The sequence below is a fragment of the Lates calcarifer genome, linkage group LG19 (assembly GCF_001640805.2).
Source record: "Lates calcarifer isolate ASB-BC8 linkage group LG19, TLL_Latcal_v3, whole genome shotgun sequence".
NCBI classification, from domain to species: Eukaryota; Metazoa; Chordata; class Actinopteri; family Centropomidae; genus Lates; species Lates calcarifer.
This window is the reverse complement of record NC_066851.1, coordinates 8,898,717-8,921,556: the sequence shown is the minus strand read 5'-3', so window position 1 is coordinate 8,921,556 and position 22,840 is coordinate 8,898,717. Positions and strand designations below refer to the sequence as shown.

Here is a 22,840-nt window from a genome sequence, read left to right as displayed (position 1 = left end):
GCATTTAAAAATAAACTTGAATTACCACCTCACAGTTGTATGCCTCTGCCAGCCAGTTAAGTTGCAGGAAATATAATCACAATCTTCCTTCCTGCTCCTGAGTTATGGCTTTAAATAATGGACAAACACAACGTGTTTTTGTTGACCATTATGATGTCACAGTGAAGTTGACCACTGACCATTTGGATCTAAAATGTCATCACCTCATAATTTTATCATATTAGTCCATGTGGATAGTCCTGTGTGCCTGATACACTGTGTGAGAGCTGGATGGATGGATAAAAATAATACCACAACTGTGGCATAAAAAGGAAAGTAGAGTAGTATTTGCAGCAAAATGTAATTAAGGATCAAAGTAAAAGTAATTGTTAAGTTGGATGTCTCAGTGTTGGGTAATCACAGTATATGCAGTATACTTTGATGCAGTATACTATATACATATTATTGTGACTGATACATTCCTGTGTAAGTAGCATATTAATGTTGTAGCTGGTCAAGGTGGAGCCAATTGTAACAACTGCATACACTGTATTTGGTAGTAACAGCTTTCAGATAAATGAAGTAGACTAAAAAGTACAATATTCCCCTTTGAAAGGTAAGGGAGATTCAGTATTAAAATGGTATTAAAATACAATCTATATTTTCATATTACCAACAGATCACATGACTACTTCTATATGAAAAAGGTCTTGCATATTGGTGAACCATCACCTGACTCTGTATTTTCCCTCATTTCTGCAGAGCTTCCTAGTATTTTTTTTATTTTTGATTTTATATGCTCAGTGTTTTGGTTTCCCAGCCCTCAACTTTACTGTTTTGGTACACACTCACTGCTCTCATAGTGTCATTTTACAGCCGCAGCAGGGAGCAGTTTTCAATGAAAAAGCTAGAAAAACAAACAAACAAAACAACAACAACAACAAACACACTCTATGTTACCTGTCATCCAAATAGCGAGTAAACATACTGGAGCATTTAGCAACTAAAGACACAGATATTCCCCTCTGGAGATTGTGGACACCAAAAACACACCCAAAAGAAAAGTGAAACAATTCCAAAAGAATTTCAATGCTGCTCTGCTGGAGTTTCTTTTTAGTTAACTGCTAATCAGTTCAAGATATCAGCTTAAAATCAAAACATGTTAACGTTGTGTTCACAGCTAGTTTCCGAAACCAAAAAATCAGTTATTGCTAGTTAAGAAAGATAAAATGTAAATACTAATGTGAAGAACTACAAAATGCAAGTTCAGTACATTGTTTGAACATTGAAGATAGTTTATCTCATACCATCTCTCCTTTCTTTCCACACACTGATGCTGAACAATGGAGCACATTTTTTCCTTTATTTTGTCTTCTGTTGTCTAGTCATCTCTTTTCTCTTCTTTTGCTACATCTCACACATTACCAGAACATTCAGAAATGCATACACAAGCCAAACGTCTTGCTCACAGCAAAACTTAAATTTCACAGACACACTTACACACCTGTTTTAACAAAAATTACCATAAACCCACAACCTCTGAAAGGTCAAGAGTTATTTGTTTAAGATGGGCTTCTGCATATTTTTCTAAATTTCCACTGGGTTTTTATGGACGATGTGGGCTCAGGGGGCCTTAATACATAATGAAATAATTAAAACAATTATAACAGTCAGTCCATAGAGAGACAACAATTACAACTTAATAAGAATCAATTATAACAACCAAACCTTACTCGGAACACACAGAAACATTTCCAAGAATTAGAGCTCATAAAGAATCCATTAAAAACAAGATGTTTTCCCTGAACAGAAGGGATATTGTTTCTTAATTTCCACTGTTGTACATCCGTCTAGAGATGGTAGTTTTACTTTAGTTTTATTTCTTGCCTCTTGGAGGTCACAGGTTGCTGCTATGTGTGGAGAACCCAATCACACTGTTGGCGCACAAACACACATACACCCTCTCAGAGAGACAGAGAGGGAGGATTTGTTTAATCGTTTGGCCAACTCTGACAGATGGTTGTACACTTCCAAAAGAGCAGTGCGACTGGGAAAATGGGCCATCAGTGACCCTTGTGGTGTGTGTGTCTTTGTGTGTGTGCTTGTGCATGTATGACAGTGTTACAAAAGCAAATGTTACACAAGCATTGTTCTCGGTCCCATTGTAACCCTCTGCCAAGCCCTGATAGTAATCAGGCTGGCAGGACAATAAACAGCAGAAGTGGAGTGAACAACAGGCATCAGTCAGGGCCGAATGCCACGAGGAGAAAACCCCTCCACACCTCAATGCTACCTTCCTTCCCTGCTTTCCTTGCCAGCCAAAATCCCCCCAAATCTCCCCGCCTCCATCTTTCCCCCGAATTCTGTCTCTTTCTTCTTCTCTTCCCACTTTGACTCTCCTGCAACAGCCTCCAGACACTGAAGCCTTTTCCTCTCTTTCCCTACATCTTTTTTTCCCTCTTTTCTATCCATTAACAGCTAACGCTGAGTCTTTAAACAAAGTTGGCCAGGCCCACACATACACACAGACTCAAACAAATACACACCCGAGCATGCAGGAAGAAAATAAACTCTCACACCATACATATCGCGCACACTGCTGGGACTAACACTTTGTAACATAAGCAATTAACACACTGTTGAACTGGTCTTTACATGAGAGGAGAGCTCAATTACATACACATAGAGCAAAGGAGCATGGGCACACATGTGCACCACAAGGGCACAAACAAATATAAAGCACTTTGGCACACAAACACACACACATACACTCTGGCGGGAGTCCAGACAGAGTCTTGTTGCTAGTGTCTATAAAGCCCTGAGCACCATATCGACAACTGTAATAACTGTGGCTGGCAGGAGAGAGCAGATTACAGCAGCAATCATAGGCCCTGCACACACACGCACACACACACGCTCACAAATACACATCTCTCTCTGTCAAAGACCTGTTTCTTTTCATCATCAATACAGATACACATGCATTTCTGGGTCCATCCTATAGCCGGTAAAGCAGTAATATTGTAGCAGGGGACAGCCATACAGTAACAGTGTGTCCCAGATCCACTGTTAAAGGAATAAGATTGAAACATACACACAGAGCCAAGTAGGGACACTGCTATCTGGACATAAAACACATCTAGAAATCACAATATTTGAGATTAAATGTTTAATAATTTATTTATTTTTTTAATTTAAGAAATAGCAAGAGACTGATGAGTGTTTACGGTTCACCTACAAATGCCACTCATTTCCATAAAGCCGAACTCAGACAGGAAAATCGCTCTTTAGAGAAATACAGGGAAGGTGCACAACTAGTCAGTAAACCAGTCAGCATATGAGTAAGCCAGTCAGTCAGCCGGTCAGTGAGGGTCTGGAATGGCAGCACAAGGCCACCGGTGGAAAATGAAAGTGGGGCTTTATTGGAGTGGAGACAGCAGGCTAAGATTGGGGTCAAAACTATATGGTGCACAGGCCAAGGAGAGGAAATATGTGGAGAGGAGAAGAGAGGAGAGGAGAGGAGAGGAGAGGAAACCACAGAAGAAAAATACCACATTATCTAGAAATTGAAATGGCGGTCTGCTGTTTACCAGGCAGGGAGGGTCTAATGAACAGATGCTTTTTGTTGCATTATGGGAAATGTAGTGTCCAGTGTTCTCAATCCATTAGGGACTAAAAGTCAGGATATCTCAGCCTCTGCTCTGGTCTGTAGAGCCACTTTAAAGTCAAATCAGCAGGCGGGTGAATTCTGTCTCTTTGAGTATTGATTCAGTTATCAGTTTTCCTGCGTTTAGTTTATTTATTTATTTATTTAAAAAAATCTTATGTAATTAAAGTTTGAGATTTTGTAAGTGGCACCGTGTTCTTCCTCAGTTTAGCCATAGTAGCCACTCCAAATATAAAAACATTAAAAAAAAAAAAACATCACTTCCACTTCCTGTGCAGGATGTTGATGAAATAAACAAAAGGTGTTTCAACTGGCAATACAGAATGATGAAATGGGCATACAAAATGTTGCAGATGATTCCATTATTCTTCCCACAGTCAGTGTATTGTTATATTGTAGTACACTGCTCTAAATACAGCCTAAACCTCATCAGTACAAAGTCACATTATCACACCATTACCACCAGATACTGTGTATATGCAGGACAATGAGTGTGACTTGGTTGGTCATAATAAGTGCTGATATAGTTAATTGTTCAACACCTGTGAAATAGTACACTTATACTTTTCTCCTCTTTATTCCCCATATCCCTTTCAGTCATCCCATTCTCCTTTTTCCATTTCACCTCTCCTCATTTCCGCACCGCTCCCTCCCGTACTCTCACCCTTCTCTCTTCCCCTCTTTCTTTCTCTCTCCATTGGCCCCCCGACCAAGGAGAAGCGATTTGCAGCAGCAATCCGTCGCTAATTCTCGCTCAGCGTTCATGAAAAATGTATAGCAGGCAGACTGTAGGGAGATGCAGATTGGCGCTGGGCCCTCAGCGAGAGCCTGGCTCTGCATTAATGGCACATTATTTTCACCCTCTCCATCGCACCTCTCCATATACATCTCCTCTCTACTTGCCTTTGTCTCTTTCATCTTTTCTATTATACTGTTGTCTTCTAAAACAGAATCTATCTATCTATCTATCTATCTATCTATCTATCTATCTATCTATCTATCTATCTATCTATCTAATCTACATTAACTTTGAAAATGCTCTTCTCCTCACTCTCAGAGTTTGATGAAACAAGAGCCATAAATATTCGAGGACTCAGTGGAATATTAGTAGCTCAAACAACCAAAACACAGCTATCTGCAATCTGAACAGCTCTGCATGTGTGTGTGTGTGTGTGTGTGTGTGTTTTTGCGTGTGCATTTGCCTATGAGCACAGTGTGCAGCCAGCTAAACCTTCTCAAAGATAATAAGAGGAAAAACTTTATCTTAATCTTTAAAAAGGCACGACGTGAAGTTTCAATCCAGCTGTGAAATGGGTCGTATGTGTGTGTGTATGTGTGTGTGTGTGAATGCATCTTAGCATGGATTCGCAAATATGTTTCGTGTGTGGATTTGTTTAAAGCACAGGTATCTTATGAGAGTAGATTAATAACAGCACTGTAATGCCATCAGGACTAGTCACAGTGAGGATCATGCATAATAAACCTCCTAAGGAGTTTACACACACACACATACACACACACACACATACTTCCTGTCACTATAGCAACGCTGGCGGTGTTGCTGCCCCTAACTTCAAAGTCAGATGTAATTTCAGCCTCCCAGCAGCCAGAGGGAGCCATGGTGATGACAGAATATTCCTCCTCTGATGGCTCCTCTCTCCCTCCATCCCCTCCTTTCAGTTCCTTCACTTTTCTTCTCCTCCGTTCCTCAGCTGGCTCCTTCCTTCCTTCCTCCCCTGCCTAGCCAGCCTGCTGGGAAGCCAGGCATCCAGGACCAGACGTAAAAATAAACCCAGAAAGGTTAGAAGTGGCTGACTGAAGCTGAGGCAAGGGGGAGTAAAATGCGGAGGGGTGGGGGTTGGGGGGGGGGCAAGGCGAGGAGCACTAAATAAGGGAGAAGGGAAGGAAAGTGGAAAGGTGATAAAGAGGAAGAAGGAAGGAGAGGGGTGATGTCTCAGTTTTTCTCTGCTACAGTCAAGGCTGGAAAATGAGTAGAAGAAAAGGTAGATTGTTGAAAGAAAAACTAAAAAAGAAAAGAAAAACTATCAGCTGCAGCAAATGTCATTCAGCTTCAAATTTGGGCTTCCTCAGTCCACATTATTATCCACTGAGGAAGAGAAATTCTTCCAGATTCATATACTGAAAAATAATATGACAGAGGAGGGTTCCCACATCCAAACTATTAATGAATATAAAATAGATGTTTCCAATCTTCAGTTAAGATTGGCTCAATAACATTTGAAAGATTTTAACAGTTAATTTAAATATTAATGTGGTAACAGAAAATCATCATTTATAATGGAGGGCCTAGTGCCAGAAGGGCATAATCTGGTATTAATGGTTGAATGGTGAAAATGAAATCAGTATATCAAGTATTACACTTGATTGATTTGGTGTTCTGAAATCAATATGAGTGTTTTATCAAAAGTAAATCAAACACAAGTTGAACTTGAAGTGACATCCTCATCACATTTTAACAACAGCAGCGGATGTAACACCTCGAAAGGACAAGCAAAGCTGGTAAAACACGCAGAGTGTCAAGTTCATTCACTGTGCCTATCCGATATCCCGATATAGCAGCCTTTACATTCACACACTGTCACACTGTTGAACGTCCCATGGTGGATCAGGGAAGACAGTTAGGAAGGTGTTGATTTGTGTTTTGTGTACAAAAAAACACATTCTTATATACTTGTGCTCTGTCCACTGTGGGTTGATTACTGCCCCAGATTTTCACAGACACGCACACAGATGCATACAAATGTACACATCAACACACACTTACCCACGCACACAGTCATCCACTTTCCATTTACATCATCCGTTTTTACAAGATGTTTGTGCAGAATCCTGCTTGTCACTGAAATTCACATCAGTGGAATGTGAGTGTGTGCGCTGCTGCTTTAATGGAAACCAACAGCCATGAGCTGCCTCTCCTTCTGTGTCCTCCTTTGTCCTCAATCTGAACTAGTCTCCCTAATCTGTTAGAAGAAATGAGCTTTGACAGAAGACACCAGCCAGAGAAGGAGAACTGATGGGCAAAGGATAAAAAAAAAGATGCAGAGGGGAAACATTTCTCTCCTTCTAGGGTCAGTCGTCGCTCCCTCTCCTCCCTCTCCTCCTCCCTTATCTTCCTCTCTGTCTCTTTCCCTCTGCAGGAGAGGCTGGTGGACAGGCGCCAGTGGAAGCGAACTGGTGTTTTCTTAACCAAGTTCATCCCTCTCCATTTCCCCCCTCACTCTTAAATGACAAAGCCTGTCACACACTGTGGGTATTCGCATGTGTAAGCATAGGGGTAGGTAAGTGTGTAAGAGTAGTGGTTGGACAGAGTATGTGCACACATACACACACAGTTTTACCATCTCCCCTTCACTCAGGCTTCTGTCAGCCAGCCTGTCAGGGGTGGCTGGGTATAAACATGGCTTCCTCCTCAGCTGAGGAGCTTCTCGCCCCTCCTTTCGCTCTCTCTCTCTGTACCACTGCTGCTCAGCCTTGTGTTACCAGTTTGCTTTAACAACCTACACTGGCCAGCATAGTTTCCCGTAGGTAGAACAGTGTGTAGCCATCAAATTTTGCCAAAAGATACAACTAAAAGCCTTCAGGCAAAAAATACTTTATTGATCCCCATAGGGAAATTCTCTCTTGGTGTGTCTCTCTTCCACAGAGGCTGGGAGTGCAGTGTCAGCTGCAGAGGACTGCTGGTAGGAATTCTGTGTCCTGCTACAGGACACTTCAGCAGTGCAGATGCTTGACAACACAGAGTTATCTTCCAACTAAAGGCTGGTTTCTTTTTAGATGACTTATGTAGTCGTCATTTCAAAATCTGCACTCTAGCTAAAAAACAAAATGTGTTAAGGTGATTCCCTATGGGGTTTTCTGAGATTTAAGATGTTAGACTATTTTAAACAAATAACTGGAAACTCAACTGCTTAAACAGAACAGAATGTTTGTGAATGTATTTCAGGTGTTATCACAGGTGAATTTTCTGGTTAAAGGGAATGTTGACGATGTTGTATAAAGATGAAAGTCCCTGGGAAATTTCCCCTTGCTTCCAATCCCACTTCCTGTGCATCTGTGTTTTCAAGCCGTAGGGGAACAAATGGTACAGCTCCGGCAAAAACACATGTTCCTGGCTCTTGAAGATCAAAAAAAAAAAAAAAAAAAAACATGCATGTACATGAAACTGTGTGTGCACACTAAATGATTCATGAGAGGCAAACGAAAACAGGCCGGCGTACAAGCGGAAAAATAGCCCGTCTGCATTTTAGATGAAGCCAGGGTCCTCTGACTCGCTGTGTCATGATATCTGGGTCTGTGGTGAAATAGGGCAGATGTGAAAACACTGTTTAGAATAGCAGTTTGATTCAAAAATCTCACATGACGTGGTCATATGGACTACATATGGATATGAATATCAATTACTCTTACTGTATTTGTATTTGAGCGAATACGGTCTACAAATTTAAGATCGGCGTGACTGTGAGCGTTTCCCTGTACCTCACGGTGTGAAAGCTTCAGATTAGCTGTCCTATTCTCAGAGCCTGTATGTGTTGGTAGCAGTGGCAGGGAGCTGCTGTGGCCTTCAGTGCTGCTGTCTGTTCTAAGAATAGGCAGCAGGGTCCAGAGAACATCTAGTCTCTGAGTTTCCCTGCCTCCCTCTCTCCCCCACCTACCCTCCTTTTCTCACTCCACGTACTGCAAAAACACATTTGAAGAGTCTATCATGTACATGTAAAAATATAGGCATAAATTATGTTCCTGTAAGGAAAATGTACTTGACTGCTAGTACATTTTGTCAGTATAATTTGAATGGTGTCTTAAAATATATGTTGAATGGTTTGCATCTACAGTATGTTACCTCTACATAGTTTAAACCATATGTCCACACCATATTCTGATGTATATAAAAGACATATTTGTGTTTCCACTTGAGTCCCTCTATACCCTCCCTCCCCTTCCTCCCTCCCTCTTTTCCTCTCCTCTTCATCTCCCTTGCATTTCTTTGCTTTCTTGACTCCCTCTGCCTCCTTTTCTCCTCTCCTCTCCTCCCCCCTGTGTGCACTAATGTGGAGGCTGCTGAATCTAACCCTGCTGGATGACATTACTCTGTGCTGCCTGCTGGCCTGTCTGCCTGCCTGGGGACTCTAAAATAAAACACAGCAGTGGGGAGAGCCAGAAAGAGAGAGGGAGAGGGAGAGAGCATATACTGTATAGGCAACCTGACTGACATGCTCTGATAGAGCACACACACTCGGCGTGTGAAAATGGCTCACAGAGGACAGGATGTGTATCAAAGTGTGCAATGAATGTGTGTTTGTGAGCAAAGAGGTCCGTTTGAGTGCAAGTGTGTGGTTGTGCTGAGGGAGAGGGGAGGGGAGCAGGCCCCTCCAGCTGTGCCCTGTCAATCTTTCATGACCTAACACTCAGAAAAACAGAGGAGGGCAAGGTGGACAGGAGTGAGGGGGGGGAGACAGCGAGGGAGAGATAGTGTTCCTGAATTTTCCCTTTTGTCTGATGGAAAATAAGTCAAGGAGGGGCAAATGAGCACTGAAAGACATACAAGAATATTTTTGTCTATGTGTATGTGTGTGTGTGTGTGTGTGTGTGTGTGTGTGTGTGTGTGTGTGTGTGCATGTGTGTGTGTGTGCTAGTGTGAATAACATGGCGCTGCCGGAACCCCATAGCCTGAATTCAACATCCCTCACCCTGAACAAGTGACAAAAAGATAACCACGTTTCACTTCACCGCTTCACGCCCTCTCTCTCTTTCGCTCTCTCTCTCTCCCTCTTACTCATTCTCTTTCTCATCCTGCTCTTCACCCCTCTGCAACCCCCTCCCCCACCACCTCCCCTTCCTCACCTCACCCTCCCACCCCCAGCTCTCTCTCTGTCTTTCCACATGGCTGGCCATCCTCTCCCATGTCCCAGAGGATGGGAGGCTGTGCGGCAGCTTGGCAGGCTGTCAGGGGAGCGCCGGAGAGCAGGGAACATGTAGTGACTGGAACGGGGGTGGCGGTGGGGTTGGGGAGGTGGAAGGGGAGCAGAGGGGGAGGGATGGTGGGTATGAAATCCCTGGCTCCTCACCTCGCTGTGGCACTAGAAGAACTGGTTTGGCTTTTAGCAACGTTATAGGCAAAAGATGCAACGGGCTGAGGGCGCTACAGAGAGGAGGAAAACACAGAGCTCTCATGCTTTTTCTACTTCTATGTACTGGATACATCAACATCACATATGGCAGGAAATAACAGGGCAGCAGTCAACATGTCATCCTGTGCCCATCATGCTGTTCAGCTCTCTAACAACCGCTCAATAACCAACATGACACATCACCTTTTATTGACCAATAATTGTCACACAATTGGGCATTGTTGACTAATGCGTAACATGGGAACAGAGGATTTAAAAAGTTAGCTCAAAAGTCATGGCATTTGGTTGCAGATACAGAGTAGTATTTCTTTCACAAAATGTTGGTAACAGCTTCAGCTAACATTCACAGTTTTGTAATTTTTTCCCCCCTTATCTCTGTGTAACGTGCAACTAAAAGGAGGAGAGAATATATGGGTGCTAGTGCCAACTCTTTGCAAAAAGATTTCATTATCAAGTGGTTCATCTTCTCAATAGACAATCTTTGCACTAGCTGCTGACTTCACTATTATGTGGAACCGGAGAAACAGGCTCAGCTAGACCACAGCAAATCTGAGGAGGCTGGATATTGTACACTCATGCTACCCTGTAGTGAAAATCAGGTTGGGAGTGTTAATGTTCAACATGGAAAAAGCTGTTGTCTGCTGAAAACAGACTACCAAGAGGAAGAGGGCCTTATAGCAGATAAGAAGCAACTAGCTGGTAAAAATATTTACAGTGACAAACACAATTCACTCATTCATCCTCTCAACAACCATGGTTAAAGAAAAGCAGCACAATTAAATTCTGATGCAGGGCTTAAACACATGGCATACACATTAAATCGCCATTCACCCTAAAAATCCTACTGTACATATCTAATTATTTATGTATATTTATTCATATTCTGCTTGCAGAATTTTTTGCACATACATTTACACTGCACTGAAACTGTAAAAACTGAGGCCTATGTAAACAAAATTTTGTTCTGTATACACTTGCTGCATACTGAATGACAATAAAAGTCTGTCTAAGTCTAAGTCTAAGTCTAACACTGCTGCTAATGCTACATGGAAACAACACTGAAAAGCTCAAGGTGAGCACTTACTTTGTCTTTATGTAAACAGAGCAGTAACAACACAGCAGCATTAACGATACAAATATTTTAAAACGCTATGGAATACCAGGCCTGCTGTATTTCCAATACATTACATTTTAAAAGAACCAAGGGGCACTGTGACTTGCATTTGTGATAAGTTACTAAAGCACTTTTTCCCTTTGGTCTCCCTTCAAAAATCCCGCCACATCACACAGCAGACTCGTCCCAAAACAACAACATGACACTTTGCCGACCCGCGCTCCCTCCCCTCCTGACAGAGAGAAAGGGAAAAAAAAGATGACAGCAGCTTTAGATCTGACATCAAACGCCGGCGAGAGAGTGAGAATGAGAGAGGGGGAGAGAGAAAAAAAAAAACGGTTACATCTCTGCCATGACAGCTTGCTGGAAGAGCCTAGCGAGCGCAGAGCAATTTCTCTCTCCTTCCCTCTCGCTCTCTCTCCCTGTCCATCTATCCGTCTCGCCCTCTCTTCCCTCTCTCTGTCTCTCTCTCTCTCATCAAAACTTGCCGCCGATTAGGATCTCTGCGAGCCATGCGCTTCGGATGGGATGTGAAAACACACGGAGAAACCCAAGGGGTAAAACGCCAGGATTAAAGTGGTGAGGGAATATGGGGTGATAGTGGTGGTGGTTCAAATAGATTCGGCCCCCGCGACTGCAGTGGCTCCTCGCCTCGCCTTGCTCTCTCCGCTCCAGATTCACACACTGATACATCAAGGCCATTTCTCATTATAGCACGTGGGGGGAAAAAAAGCTTTCATGATGCTACTTTAGACGGAAAGACAGAGAGGGAAAAGGAATGGGGGGGTAAAGAGTGTGGGAGAATGAAAATGAAAGAAAAAAGGAGAAATGCCAAGATAAAGCAGATGACATACTATTAGTAGTATGTTATGGAGGAAAAAACAAAAAGAGATTGAGAGATTGTGTGTGTGTGTGTGTGAGAGAGAGAAAGTGGAGTAACAGGAATCACTTGGAAGACTGACAGATAAATCAGCTACTGGTCTGAAACAAAGCAGTCAGCCATCAAGTGTGTGTTGAGAGACAGAGGACGACCAGTGCTCACAGACTTTTAAAGTATCAGTACATGGAAAATATTAAGGCTTAATTTGAGTTCATACACTTAATTTAGCTTTTCTTGCAGTTTATTCCTCCACTCCTGAGGCTGTTCCAAAGTATCTGGTAAATTAAACGGCGCACACCTCAAGCAGTGCCAATATTTGCGACTTTTGCAAATGTCTATTTATTCTATTCTTGAAAGTGCTGAGGAGCTGGAAGGGGTAGAAATGATAGAGTAAAAAAAAAAAGAAAAAGAAAGCAAAAAAAGCGATTAGTTTAGCCAAAAAACTGGAGCAGCCCACATCTCTCTCCCCTCATAGAGCAGCCTGGCCTCACAATTTCTTCTCAATTACTCCTCCAGTCAACCTGCTTAACGATTTTTAGCTCGCCCAAATGCCAAGAGGCAGTGCACGTGGGTTTTTCATGTGTGACTGCGTGCGTTTAGTGGGACTGTCTGTGTCCGTGCATATGCTTCTTCCACGCGTGTGGGAGTTATGTGCGAGTGAGTGCACGATGCTGAGACCACAGGGCTGATGCATGTGGCCTCTTTGCCTTCAGCATGGGCGGCAGTCAAAACACAGACATAAGCTCTGAAATGAGCAGTCGAATCTGTGTCTCCCATGAGACGTGAGACAAAGAGATGGGTCAAAGGGCACAGGGCACAGAGCATTTGATTGGACAGAAAAGCTTACAGCTAAACATTAGACAGTAAGCCGGAAATATAGGAAGTGGAGGAAGACAAAAAAGCAAATGCTTCTGTGAGGCTTGATACTGTCTCTTAGGGCTGTTTTGTTTAAATTCTGAGATATACAAAGTTTGCCTGTATTCATCTGCATGTGTCACACTCAGTGATGTTTTGTGCTTACTGGTGGTCTGAACTGTCTGTCACTCACCGGCAGACTGGAGGGGCGGTCCTGGGAGACAGCATCTTCATTGTTGGCCTTCCCAGAATTCCCTGGAGCAGGACCCCTGGTGCTGTAGTTCTCCTGCTGGACCTCCTGGAAAGGAAGACAGAGAGAGGAAAGAAACACAGGGAGTCTGTGATCAATAAATTAAAAGGCTATACTTTACAGACCTCTCCAATGGGTAGGTGGAAGAGTAAAATAAAAGTAATATATTCATACAATATGTATAGAAACTGGGAAGATGGGGTTGTCATCTGTCTGTCTGCATATAAAGCTTGGTTTTTGTTCACATTAATATTTGCCTGAGGAAGAGTTTGTAGGTCAAAAAATTTGCATCCATCCACACACACACACACACACACACACACAGATACAGTACATGCAGACTGAAAAACATCAGAACACGCACCCATCAGCACACCATACCCGCCAATTCATTTCAACCAAATCCCGGCCTAACCACCCACTAATCCTCGAAACATACACACACGCATACAAACACACACCAATCCACACGCTCGGTTCTATTGTTCAATCTAAGTCATTTTCTTTCCCTCTGTAATCACAAGCCTATCTAGTGTAAACCAATTTTCTCCCCATTGTCGGAGGTGTTGCCCTCTCCCTCCCTCTGTATCGCTCCCTCCTTCCCTCTCCCTCTTCTTTTCATTCACCACGGAGGTCGTTCCTCCATCACGTTAAGCGTCGGCAGCACAATGGCAACTTGTTAAAGAGCTCTGAGTGGAAGGATTAGTGATAACTGATCGGCGAGACGCGGTGAGAGATCACACGCGAGCGCTCGCACACACACAAGCAGACACAACATACGCACAGGCACACGTTTATGTTATACACACACACACACACACACACACACATACAGGGTGTCCTCAGGTTTTTACTTTCAAAATCCATTTTCCCCCCACAGTTTGATTTCTTATCTGTTGTGTGATTATACTGTAGTAGGTGGGCAATATTCCTGTCAGCTAGGTGATATAATTTTATAGCTGAGGATTATCCTTCACAGCAAGAGATGTATCATGTGAAATGGATCTATTATTAGAGCATTAAATGTGTCATCATTTGTGCATCTAGGGTGAATGATACCATTTCAGTACTTTTGTAGATTCTTTAAGAAATCTGTTATCAAGTTCATTTCTTATATACATAGAATACCTGCAAAGTTGCGCTGCATACACAGTTTGCATGCAGTTTTAAAAGCTGCACGCACACACAGATAAAAAGTTAATGTATTCATTCATCCATTATTAAGACAATGTAATGTAATGACCTTAAATGCCCTAGAGTAGTCCCTTCAAATCCACATTTCAATTATTAGCCAATTAAATCACTGAAGCACTAATTCTAAAAATATAGGAAAAAAAAAATCCTAACGTTTCCTGAAATGTCAGTGCTCAGTATATTCTCTGTAGGCATTTGGTAGACACTTACTCAGAGTAGTAATTTTTTAGCATGAAGTGTACTCATGCTCCACCCACTGTAAAGCCATGTCTCCCTAGTGCAGCACTCTTAAATCTTGTCCCTGCAATGTGCTGTGTGCGTAATATCCCTGAACATGTTCCAGTGGTTTATCTGTTCCATATGTTTCAGTATGGATTATTACATTTTGTCAATGAGCCTTCTGCTCAAAGGCTGCTCAATTAATTTAGCATAATAATTTATTGCAGTTTTAATTTCCTTAAAAATAAGCACTTTGCTGGTGCCTCGCTTCTACAATTTGTTTAAAGAAGGAGCAAAACATGATGTAGAGTGAGAAACTAATGTTGTGAAGTGTGTGAAGTATGCAATGAGACTAACGTATCAAAATTCTACTGATGCACTATGAAGTAAAATAAAGTCATTGGATCATGAAATAAAAAATAAAGTAAAAAAAATACACACAATTTATTTTTGTGACTTTATTAATGTCTTGAACATGTACCTCTTCATATGGGAAGTTTGTGAATCAGTTTTTTCCATTAATGTAATTTCAGTTCAAATGTTCAAAGTAAGGGAAAAAACAACAACATAAAAGACATAAACACAGTACCTAATAACAATAATTTAGATTAAATCTGTGCAAGTAAGCTGTTAGAGGGCATTTGTTCCTTTGAGGGACTTTACTTGTGGATATATTCAGTAATGATTGCGACTGTTTTAATATGTGTGTCTGTGCGTGTGACTGAACTGTCCTGTTGTGATGTTGTGTATGAGGTCTCTGTTGTGAAAGAGATCTTGATCTCAGTCAGACTTCCTGGATAAATAAAGCTTAACTAACTCATTTTTCATTTTTGATGTCAAATAATAATCAAAATGAAAACAGTATGCCAAATAAATGGAACATCAAGCAGTAATCTTACCACAGATAGCTTCCTTATTCCAAGCAAAACCAAAATCCCAAAAAAGCAGTAACATCCCCCAAACTGCTTCTAAAAGCCAGGGGGGAACCCTGTTCACCCAGATGTGGTTCAATCACTGGATCACATATCATCCCATAAGTGGGTGGGTGCAGAGAGACGCAACAGGACCGCAGCAAAGAACGGAGGTGTTATTTTAAAAACAAAGCCGTGCTAGTTTTCTTGTCTAGGCCTGGGGCAAGCCCTGTGTTTGTGCGTGCAGCCCCCCCTGTGTTTATCACTGGGAGCCTGGATGCACGCCAAACGTCAGGCTTTTATTACATGGTCGGAAGTGTTTCGTTTGAAGCAGAAACCAGGCTTAGACACAAACACACCTCCACAGGTAAATAAAGACCCAGTGGAGGGAGGAGGTGGAGAAGGAGTAGAGGAGAGGAGATGTGTGGTGGACACACACACAAAAAAGCGCACATGGACAGACAGTTGCTCACACAGTGAATTGAGAACAGAAGAGTGGCTGCTGACCCAAGTCCAATATTTATTCAGGCATATGAGTCTGTAGTGTGTGTGTGTGTGTGTGTGTGTGTCTGCGTGTGTGTGTGTGTGTGTACTCGAGAGGATTTCCGTTTTAAGTAGGTCAAAGTGAGGTTAGCCTCATACTAGTGTTTACACTCACGTTCTTACATCATCACTGTCAACTGTAATATGGACAGGGAAGGTGAGAGAGATAGAGACTGGGAGGAGGAAGCAGGGCAGAAAGGGACGGAGGCTGAGAGAGAAACACAGAGGGTGGGATACAGGAGATGGAGGGAGAAGAAATGAAGGAGGTAGAAAAGCAGAGGGAGGGAGAGAGAAGATGAGGAGAGAGAAACAACGGTGAAAAAAGACTAGAAAAAGCATAAGCGAGAGAACATCAGAGGCAAATGAAGGAGTGCTGCGAGTGCATCCTTTCATTTGAGTTTTTTCCAGCCCATTGTCTCAAAATCCCATTTCCCAGCTAATTTAGAAGCTTCTAAAATACACTCCACTCCATACCTTAAGCCTTAGGCCACAGCTAATCCTGTCTTCACACACGCACACTCGCATACGCGCACGCACACAGAGACATGCTCATTCATCCTCCATGCTTTTCAAAAGACTTCATCTTGGCATAGTAGAAACGAATGAAGGATATTGAAGGCAAGCGTTTGAAGTACATCAGGGAATGCGGGAATCAAACTGTGAGTTAAATGCTATTAGACAGCTGTGTGGAGAGGCAGTGTAATATTAGATTTGATTGAATAGATGACTGCTGAATGTGGTGTAATATATAGAGCCGGAGAGGTTTTATGCCGACGTAAATCAATATTGCAGCACCGTTAATCCCAGCCACTCTGGAACGGGAGTCAGACGGGAAGTGTGAAATGTTCAAGAAGCAGGAACGTGGGGATGTTACACCCAGACGATTGTTTGGAATGTGAGACTTCCGAAAAGCACCCAATCCGGCTTGTAATTGAATCTTTTGTATTGTGTCAGTATGATGTTAGACTCCCAGAGAGAGAAATCTTCTTTTCCTCAAATAAGAGGTCAAAGGTCAGGTTGTGCTGCAGAACAGCGCCTCCTAGAGTCGGCTGTCATTTCAGTATTGCAGGTTAAGGATGACTAAGCCACAGTGCCACCTTAAACAGTATTTCCATCCATCCCACACAATCAATTTGACACTTTCTTTCAGTCTCTCTCTCTCACATTTTTTTTTTTGGGGGGGGGGGGGTCACACTTAATTTAAGAGGGTTGTACTGGGCCTTTTTGGTCCGGTTGCACTCCACACGTTCTAACTCTACATTCAAGCAGGGACCAAGGTGGAACTCTGCTTCGCTTTGCTTGTATGAGTTTGATTGCCTGTCTTGGAAAATCAGCAATGAAACTGGTATGACAGAAAGAGAGAACATTCGATGCACCACTTGACACAACAGAAAAGCAGCCATTACGCTAAGCTGATTCTGGCTGACATCTGTCTTGATCTCCTTTTTTTCTTTTTCTTTTTTCTTTTTCTTTTTTAAACAGTGATGAAAAGATGTGGATTACTTCAAGCTATACTTCAGTATTATTTATTTTAATTTTAACATGTTTGCCTTTTTAATCCTGTTTTCCACAGTCATTGTTTGCTCTGAGTTATCTTTTACAAAAATGTACGTGCAGATGTCAATTTTGTCAAACATCTACAATACAGGAGGTGTCCTGCTTGAATCTGATGGCTCTCAGTTTATGAAGTAAATGAACCAACTTCTCACATCCTTTGTTCTTTTCTGTGTGCTGTGTTTTTCCCCCTTTTGTATTGATTATAAGGACCTTTTTTTCTCCAACCCTCCCTCTCTCCTCAGTCTTAACTGCTCCCTCGGTCTCCATCACTCCACCTCCCTCACTCTCCTTCTCTTCCTCTCTGTCCATCCCCTCTCCCCATTAATCTCCTGCTTTCTCCACACCTCTCACATCCCTCCCGCTCCCCCATCTCTTTCCCTTGATCCATCACTCTCCCCAACCACCTCTACCTTTCCATCCTACCTCCCTCTCTCCATCTCCATCCCTTTCTCCACCCTGCTCCTCTTCATCAATACCACCTCCACCCTTTCTCCCCCAATCCCTCCCCGTCTCCAGCCGCTCTCCTCATGACTACCAAATGAATTAGTCATCCCGCTTTTTCCCCTGCACCTTGGCAGATGCACATCTCCACAAAATCTGACGCTAATGCCATTAATATTCATTAAAAATTAAGCTTAATTGCGCATCTTTAGAAGAGAGGCCCATACCCCCTCCCCCTGCTCTCCCACACATACACACACACACTCCCTAACCACACACACATATATGCATACACACACACATCATCGACACCAGTGAAATTGGCTACCACCCCCTGCCACATTACCCCAAGGACAGGGAGCTTCTGATGTCCACTGAAGACACACACCCACTCAGATATACTGGGTCAGTCACTGGGGAAAGACAGTGTGATAGAAGGGTCAGAGAGAGGGTTAAAAAAAAAAGTGAGGTGGTGTGTTTACACGGCGCTGTTTGCCTTTATTTCTTTATTTATGTGTGAATGTGTGTATGCCCTGCTCTCTGCCAGTATTATTACTGTTGAAGGCAGTATTTTTAACTTTCACTTGGCCGAGCTGTTAAAAGAACGACTGGCCTTTAAAGAGAGAGAGAAAAAAAAAACACAACAGACTTGTACAAAAAGCTTCTACTCATCAGAGAGAGGCAGTGATGATGATGATGATGGTGGTGGTGGTGGTGGTGGGGGAGGCAGGACATCCATATTCAACACCCCACGTTCACACATGCGTTGGTTCAGACTTGCAGACACGCACACGTGCTCACACCAATCAGACTGACTGAACCATAATTGAAGCAACAATCAGCAGTGAGAGCAAGCTACACTGTGTTCTGAAAAATGTGACAAATCAACATTTGGTTATGATATGCTCGTCTTTAGCGATTTCTTGACACTTACATCTTCGGATCCATTTCAGAATATTTGGAAAACATTGCAGATACACTCTGATTATCTAAGATATGCTGTAAATATATCATAAGGCAGACCTAGTTTTGTCTCCTCCATCGGCCTTTTAAAACAGCGCATTGGTTAGAGTCCATGTAAATGATGGGCATTTATTCCAGGATACAGCCTATTATTATCATCACGGGAAAGGTGACCATTAGAATGGAAATAGCTGTTGTATGTGCATACGCGAGGATGCCTGCGTGTGTGTATGCCTATATATCAGTGAGCTGTGTGTGTGTGTGTGTGTGTGTGTGTGTGAATGTGTGTGTCCTGCCTATCTTAATAGGTCCATTTGTACCAGGGCCTGTTCTAGTGCCGTGTCCTTCAGATTGGATTCTATCTCAGCAATCCCCCTGACCTTTAGCACAAAGAGACTACAAGAGAGGACCAGAGCTCTAACACAGGACACACAGACACTCACACACAGCTTGCACACACAAACACACACACACACACACACACACACACAGAGAGAGAGCAAGCATTCATTCCTGCCCATATAAACAGAAGCACACACATGCAGATGGGGAAAGAAATGCACATGCACAGACAAACACCCACACCAGTTTGTGCACAGGCCGTCCCTCAGGGATGATGTCAGATGTAGCTAACAGTGTAAGATGCAGATCCCGTTGCCAGGGCTTTCATTCTCATTCCTCTACACGGACTAATCAAATAAGAGCCGGTCTTTGTACCATCTTCACTTCACACACTCTTTGCAAGTCCCCGTCACCACCACCCCCATCCGCCCATTCACTTCAATTGCTTTGGCTCACATTTAAGAGGACATCCACCCAAACTGGTGTACACCCACATGACTTTTGCTAAAGCACGGAGGAACAATAGTGGTGTGTTGGCGAGCTTGACTTTGACTGTGACATTTTTTTTTTTTTTTGTGGTGTTTTCTCTTTCTCTCTCTGTCTGTGAAGTCTGTATCCAGGAACAAATGTAGCGGCATTTCCTAACAAATGGCAGCTAAATGAGGCCCCTAGGGTGCTGTGCCGCTAACTACCGGCCCCCTTTTTTTCTGAGCCATTATGATTGTCCTAACCGCTCCAAAAACACCTCTCCCGTTCTCGTTCATTTGCATTTGAATTGCAGCTCGGCTGTACAAAAACAAACATAAATCAAAAAAGGGGGAAAAAAAAGAAGAAAAAAAAACAGTGGCGGATTCTGGTCGAGCAATTAGCGAGTGTCAGTCAATGTGGAGGTAAAAAACACACTAAATTAAAAACATTGTCTCAAACACACGCAGACACACCATCACACACACACACACACACACACACACAACCTAGCTGACATATACAGTATATACACAATTTTTTTCTTTTTCAATTTTATCATTTAGTTTTTGCTTGAAAACTCATCAAGCTTAAGTGCTCGTCAGCAGCGGCCAATCAGAGTGCAGCAGGCCCAGGGTTGCCGTGGCGATACGCGGGGACATTTAGAGGACTCCGATAAACTCTGCCATTTAAAAGGTTATGACAATTAACGCGGCTCTCTGCAAATTACCACTGCCAGACCTTTACCCACGGACGTCTCTCTCTCCCTCTTATCACCCCGCACCCAGCCTCACTCTCTCCCTCTCTCCTCTACCTCCTCCTCTCCCTCTCTCTCCCGCCATATGCCCTCCATTTCCTCAACCTGTCCTCCCTCCATCCCTCGCTCCCTCCTTCTTTCTGTCCACCCCCTTCCAGCCAGCAGCACTTTTATTATCCTGTTAATTAACAGAGTTCTTCACTTAATATTCAAATGGTGACCAATTAATGACATTGAACTTTGGGCGCTCCACCCACCCACCTTCTCCTCTGCTCTCACCACATCCTATTCACCCTCTCTCTCTCTCTCTCTCTCTCTCTCTCTCTCTCTCTCTCTCTCTCTTCCCACAACCTCCTTCCTGGCTCTCATTTCCTCTGTCTCGTCCCCTCAACCTCCCAACCATTGCCAAGGTGAGCTCCCATTTCCGCGTGAGTGAAAGTGTGTGAGTGTGTGTGTGTCTGCTGGGGAGGGGTGGTGGGGCAGGCACAGTGACTGAGGCAGCAGAGCAAGTATACAGCAAGGGGGTAATAAAGCCAGGGGGGCAGGCAGCAGAAAGGCTCCACGGCCTTTTAATTAACCTGGTGTGATTAAAAGCGGGGGTGGCGGAGGGTGGGGATGAGGGCTTGCTGCTGCAGCCGGCCAGACGCAGAGGGGTGACAGAAGACAGGAAATGGGAAATGACACACTGTAAGTAGTGAATGGCACAGGAGCCAGGTGATATATGTGAGCACCTTATAGCTATTCATAGAGCTTTCACTAGTGACCTACAAAACTTCACACTTAAAGCAACTAGAATTAAAAAAAATTAAAGAAAAAAATGAATCACATGAAGAATGAACTTTCAGTTCCAACTTCTGAGCCAACATAGATGAAAAGTCCTTGTGCTGAGAAGTGCTGAAAAAATAAAAATGTAAAAATCTACAATTCCTTGACAACTGGGCAAACTCCATCAGCTGAAGAAGATCATGTGATACGAGCCAAACCTCCAGAACAACCACTAAATGGAGCTTGTGGTGAGACTGTTTTGTCAAAATGAATTTCCTTTATGAGAAACATCTGATGTACTGTACATGCTGACTTTTATACACTGTGTGTAATATTTGTATATCATCGCTGTACAGTGAAAGTTGTGTAGCTCCAAATTTGGTGAGATTTAATTTTTCATATTAACTGAGGGAATTAACGTCCCCTTATGGGCTGTAACAATGCCACTGCTTCTTACAAAAAACATTTAAAAAACCCACTGAACTATCTGAAAAGTGCATTTCACAAAGCTAAAAACAGGGTTGACTTTGTAGCTTATGAAAAGTTGATGATACATGCAAAACTTCCACAAAATCTTCCAGTGGTCTGAACATTTCAATCTTTCACATAATTGTGCACAGTAGGCCAGTGGAGGACACACATGCAGCAGTTAGTGTCTTTTCAAAATGCAAAAGTAAAACATTATTAAAAACTTGAACTGCCAGCCTTAGAGCAGTCACCCTATTTCTTTAGTTTACACCATGCTGTAGATATGTGATGTTGTGCTCATGAGCAATCACTAAGCAGCTTCTGAACCAATGAATCATCTTCCTTCCATGCAGGTCCCTGTAAAATGAGCTTGTCTTCTCCAATCAGCTGAGAGCTCCTCTACGCCCCAGCACTGCTCCCCTGAGCCTACTCTCAGACAGGAAGAGGAAATAGTTAAGGCCAATAGAGGAAACGACCAGCAGGATCAGTTTCACAGAGGAGAGTGAATAGGTGGTTTTTACTACGGGGAGTAAATGTCACAGGGAATGACTTCCTTCTTCTAAGACTAGCAGTGAAACCCTGACAAGTCCTCTATTCACCCAAATACCACTCACTGGCATATTCACCATACAGTTTATATTATACTAAATGGCAAGGTTATATTCTGTTACATGTAATTTCTCTCTAAACATAAATTTAACACACTGTTTCTTAGTGAAAAATTAAATAGCGGGTGCTCCATGGAATAGCTGATCAAAGCCAGTACCATGTTCTCACAACATTATGAGTTTAAGTCTGGCAGCTGGCCAATGTTACATTTCACCTCCTCTTTCTCTCTCTCCCCTCAGTCTATCCTGTCACACTCCAGTGTATACTACCCAATAAAGCAAACACGCCATAAAAAATAATCTCCAAATTCTTGAAATTACTGCTCTCTCATTTCCGTTTTTATGAGGTAGAAAGTATTAGACAGTAACAAAATATCACGCACTTCATCTGTTGTGCGTCAAGTGCAATATGACCAAGACGAGGAAGAAAGGGCACCGATTTTCTCCTTTTAAGCGATTTGTCTCACGCCATAATTGAAGCCAACAATCAGACCAAAAACATTAGTGTGACGATATTTATAGGGCCTGTTAAAAATATACTTCCAGATATAATCACTTTAAATATTTTTTTTCACATGGCAGAAATAATTATTACAGTTTTAACAATAGTACGCCTGATTCAACAGCATTTGGTGAAAAGTGGCATATTCACGTACAAATAATTAACAAAGTAATGTATGAGGTCAAAAAGTCACTTCAATCAAGTTAAAGTACAC

At 42.7% G+C, this 22,840-nt stretch overlaps 1 protein-coding gene across 1 annotated transcript in view; it reads right to left on the bottom strand.

Moving 5' to 3' along the window:
- The window catches only part of LOC108898039 (AT-rich interactive domain-containing protein 1B-like), a 168,646-nt gene that overhangs the window by 97,707 nt on the left and 48,099 nt on the right, over positions 1 to 22,840 (bottom strand). The window contains 1 exon segment of the mRNA XM_051078138.1: positions 12,835 to 12,939. Coding sequence (XP_050934095.1) covers positions 12,835 to 12,939 — 105 coding nt within the window.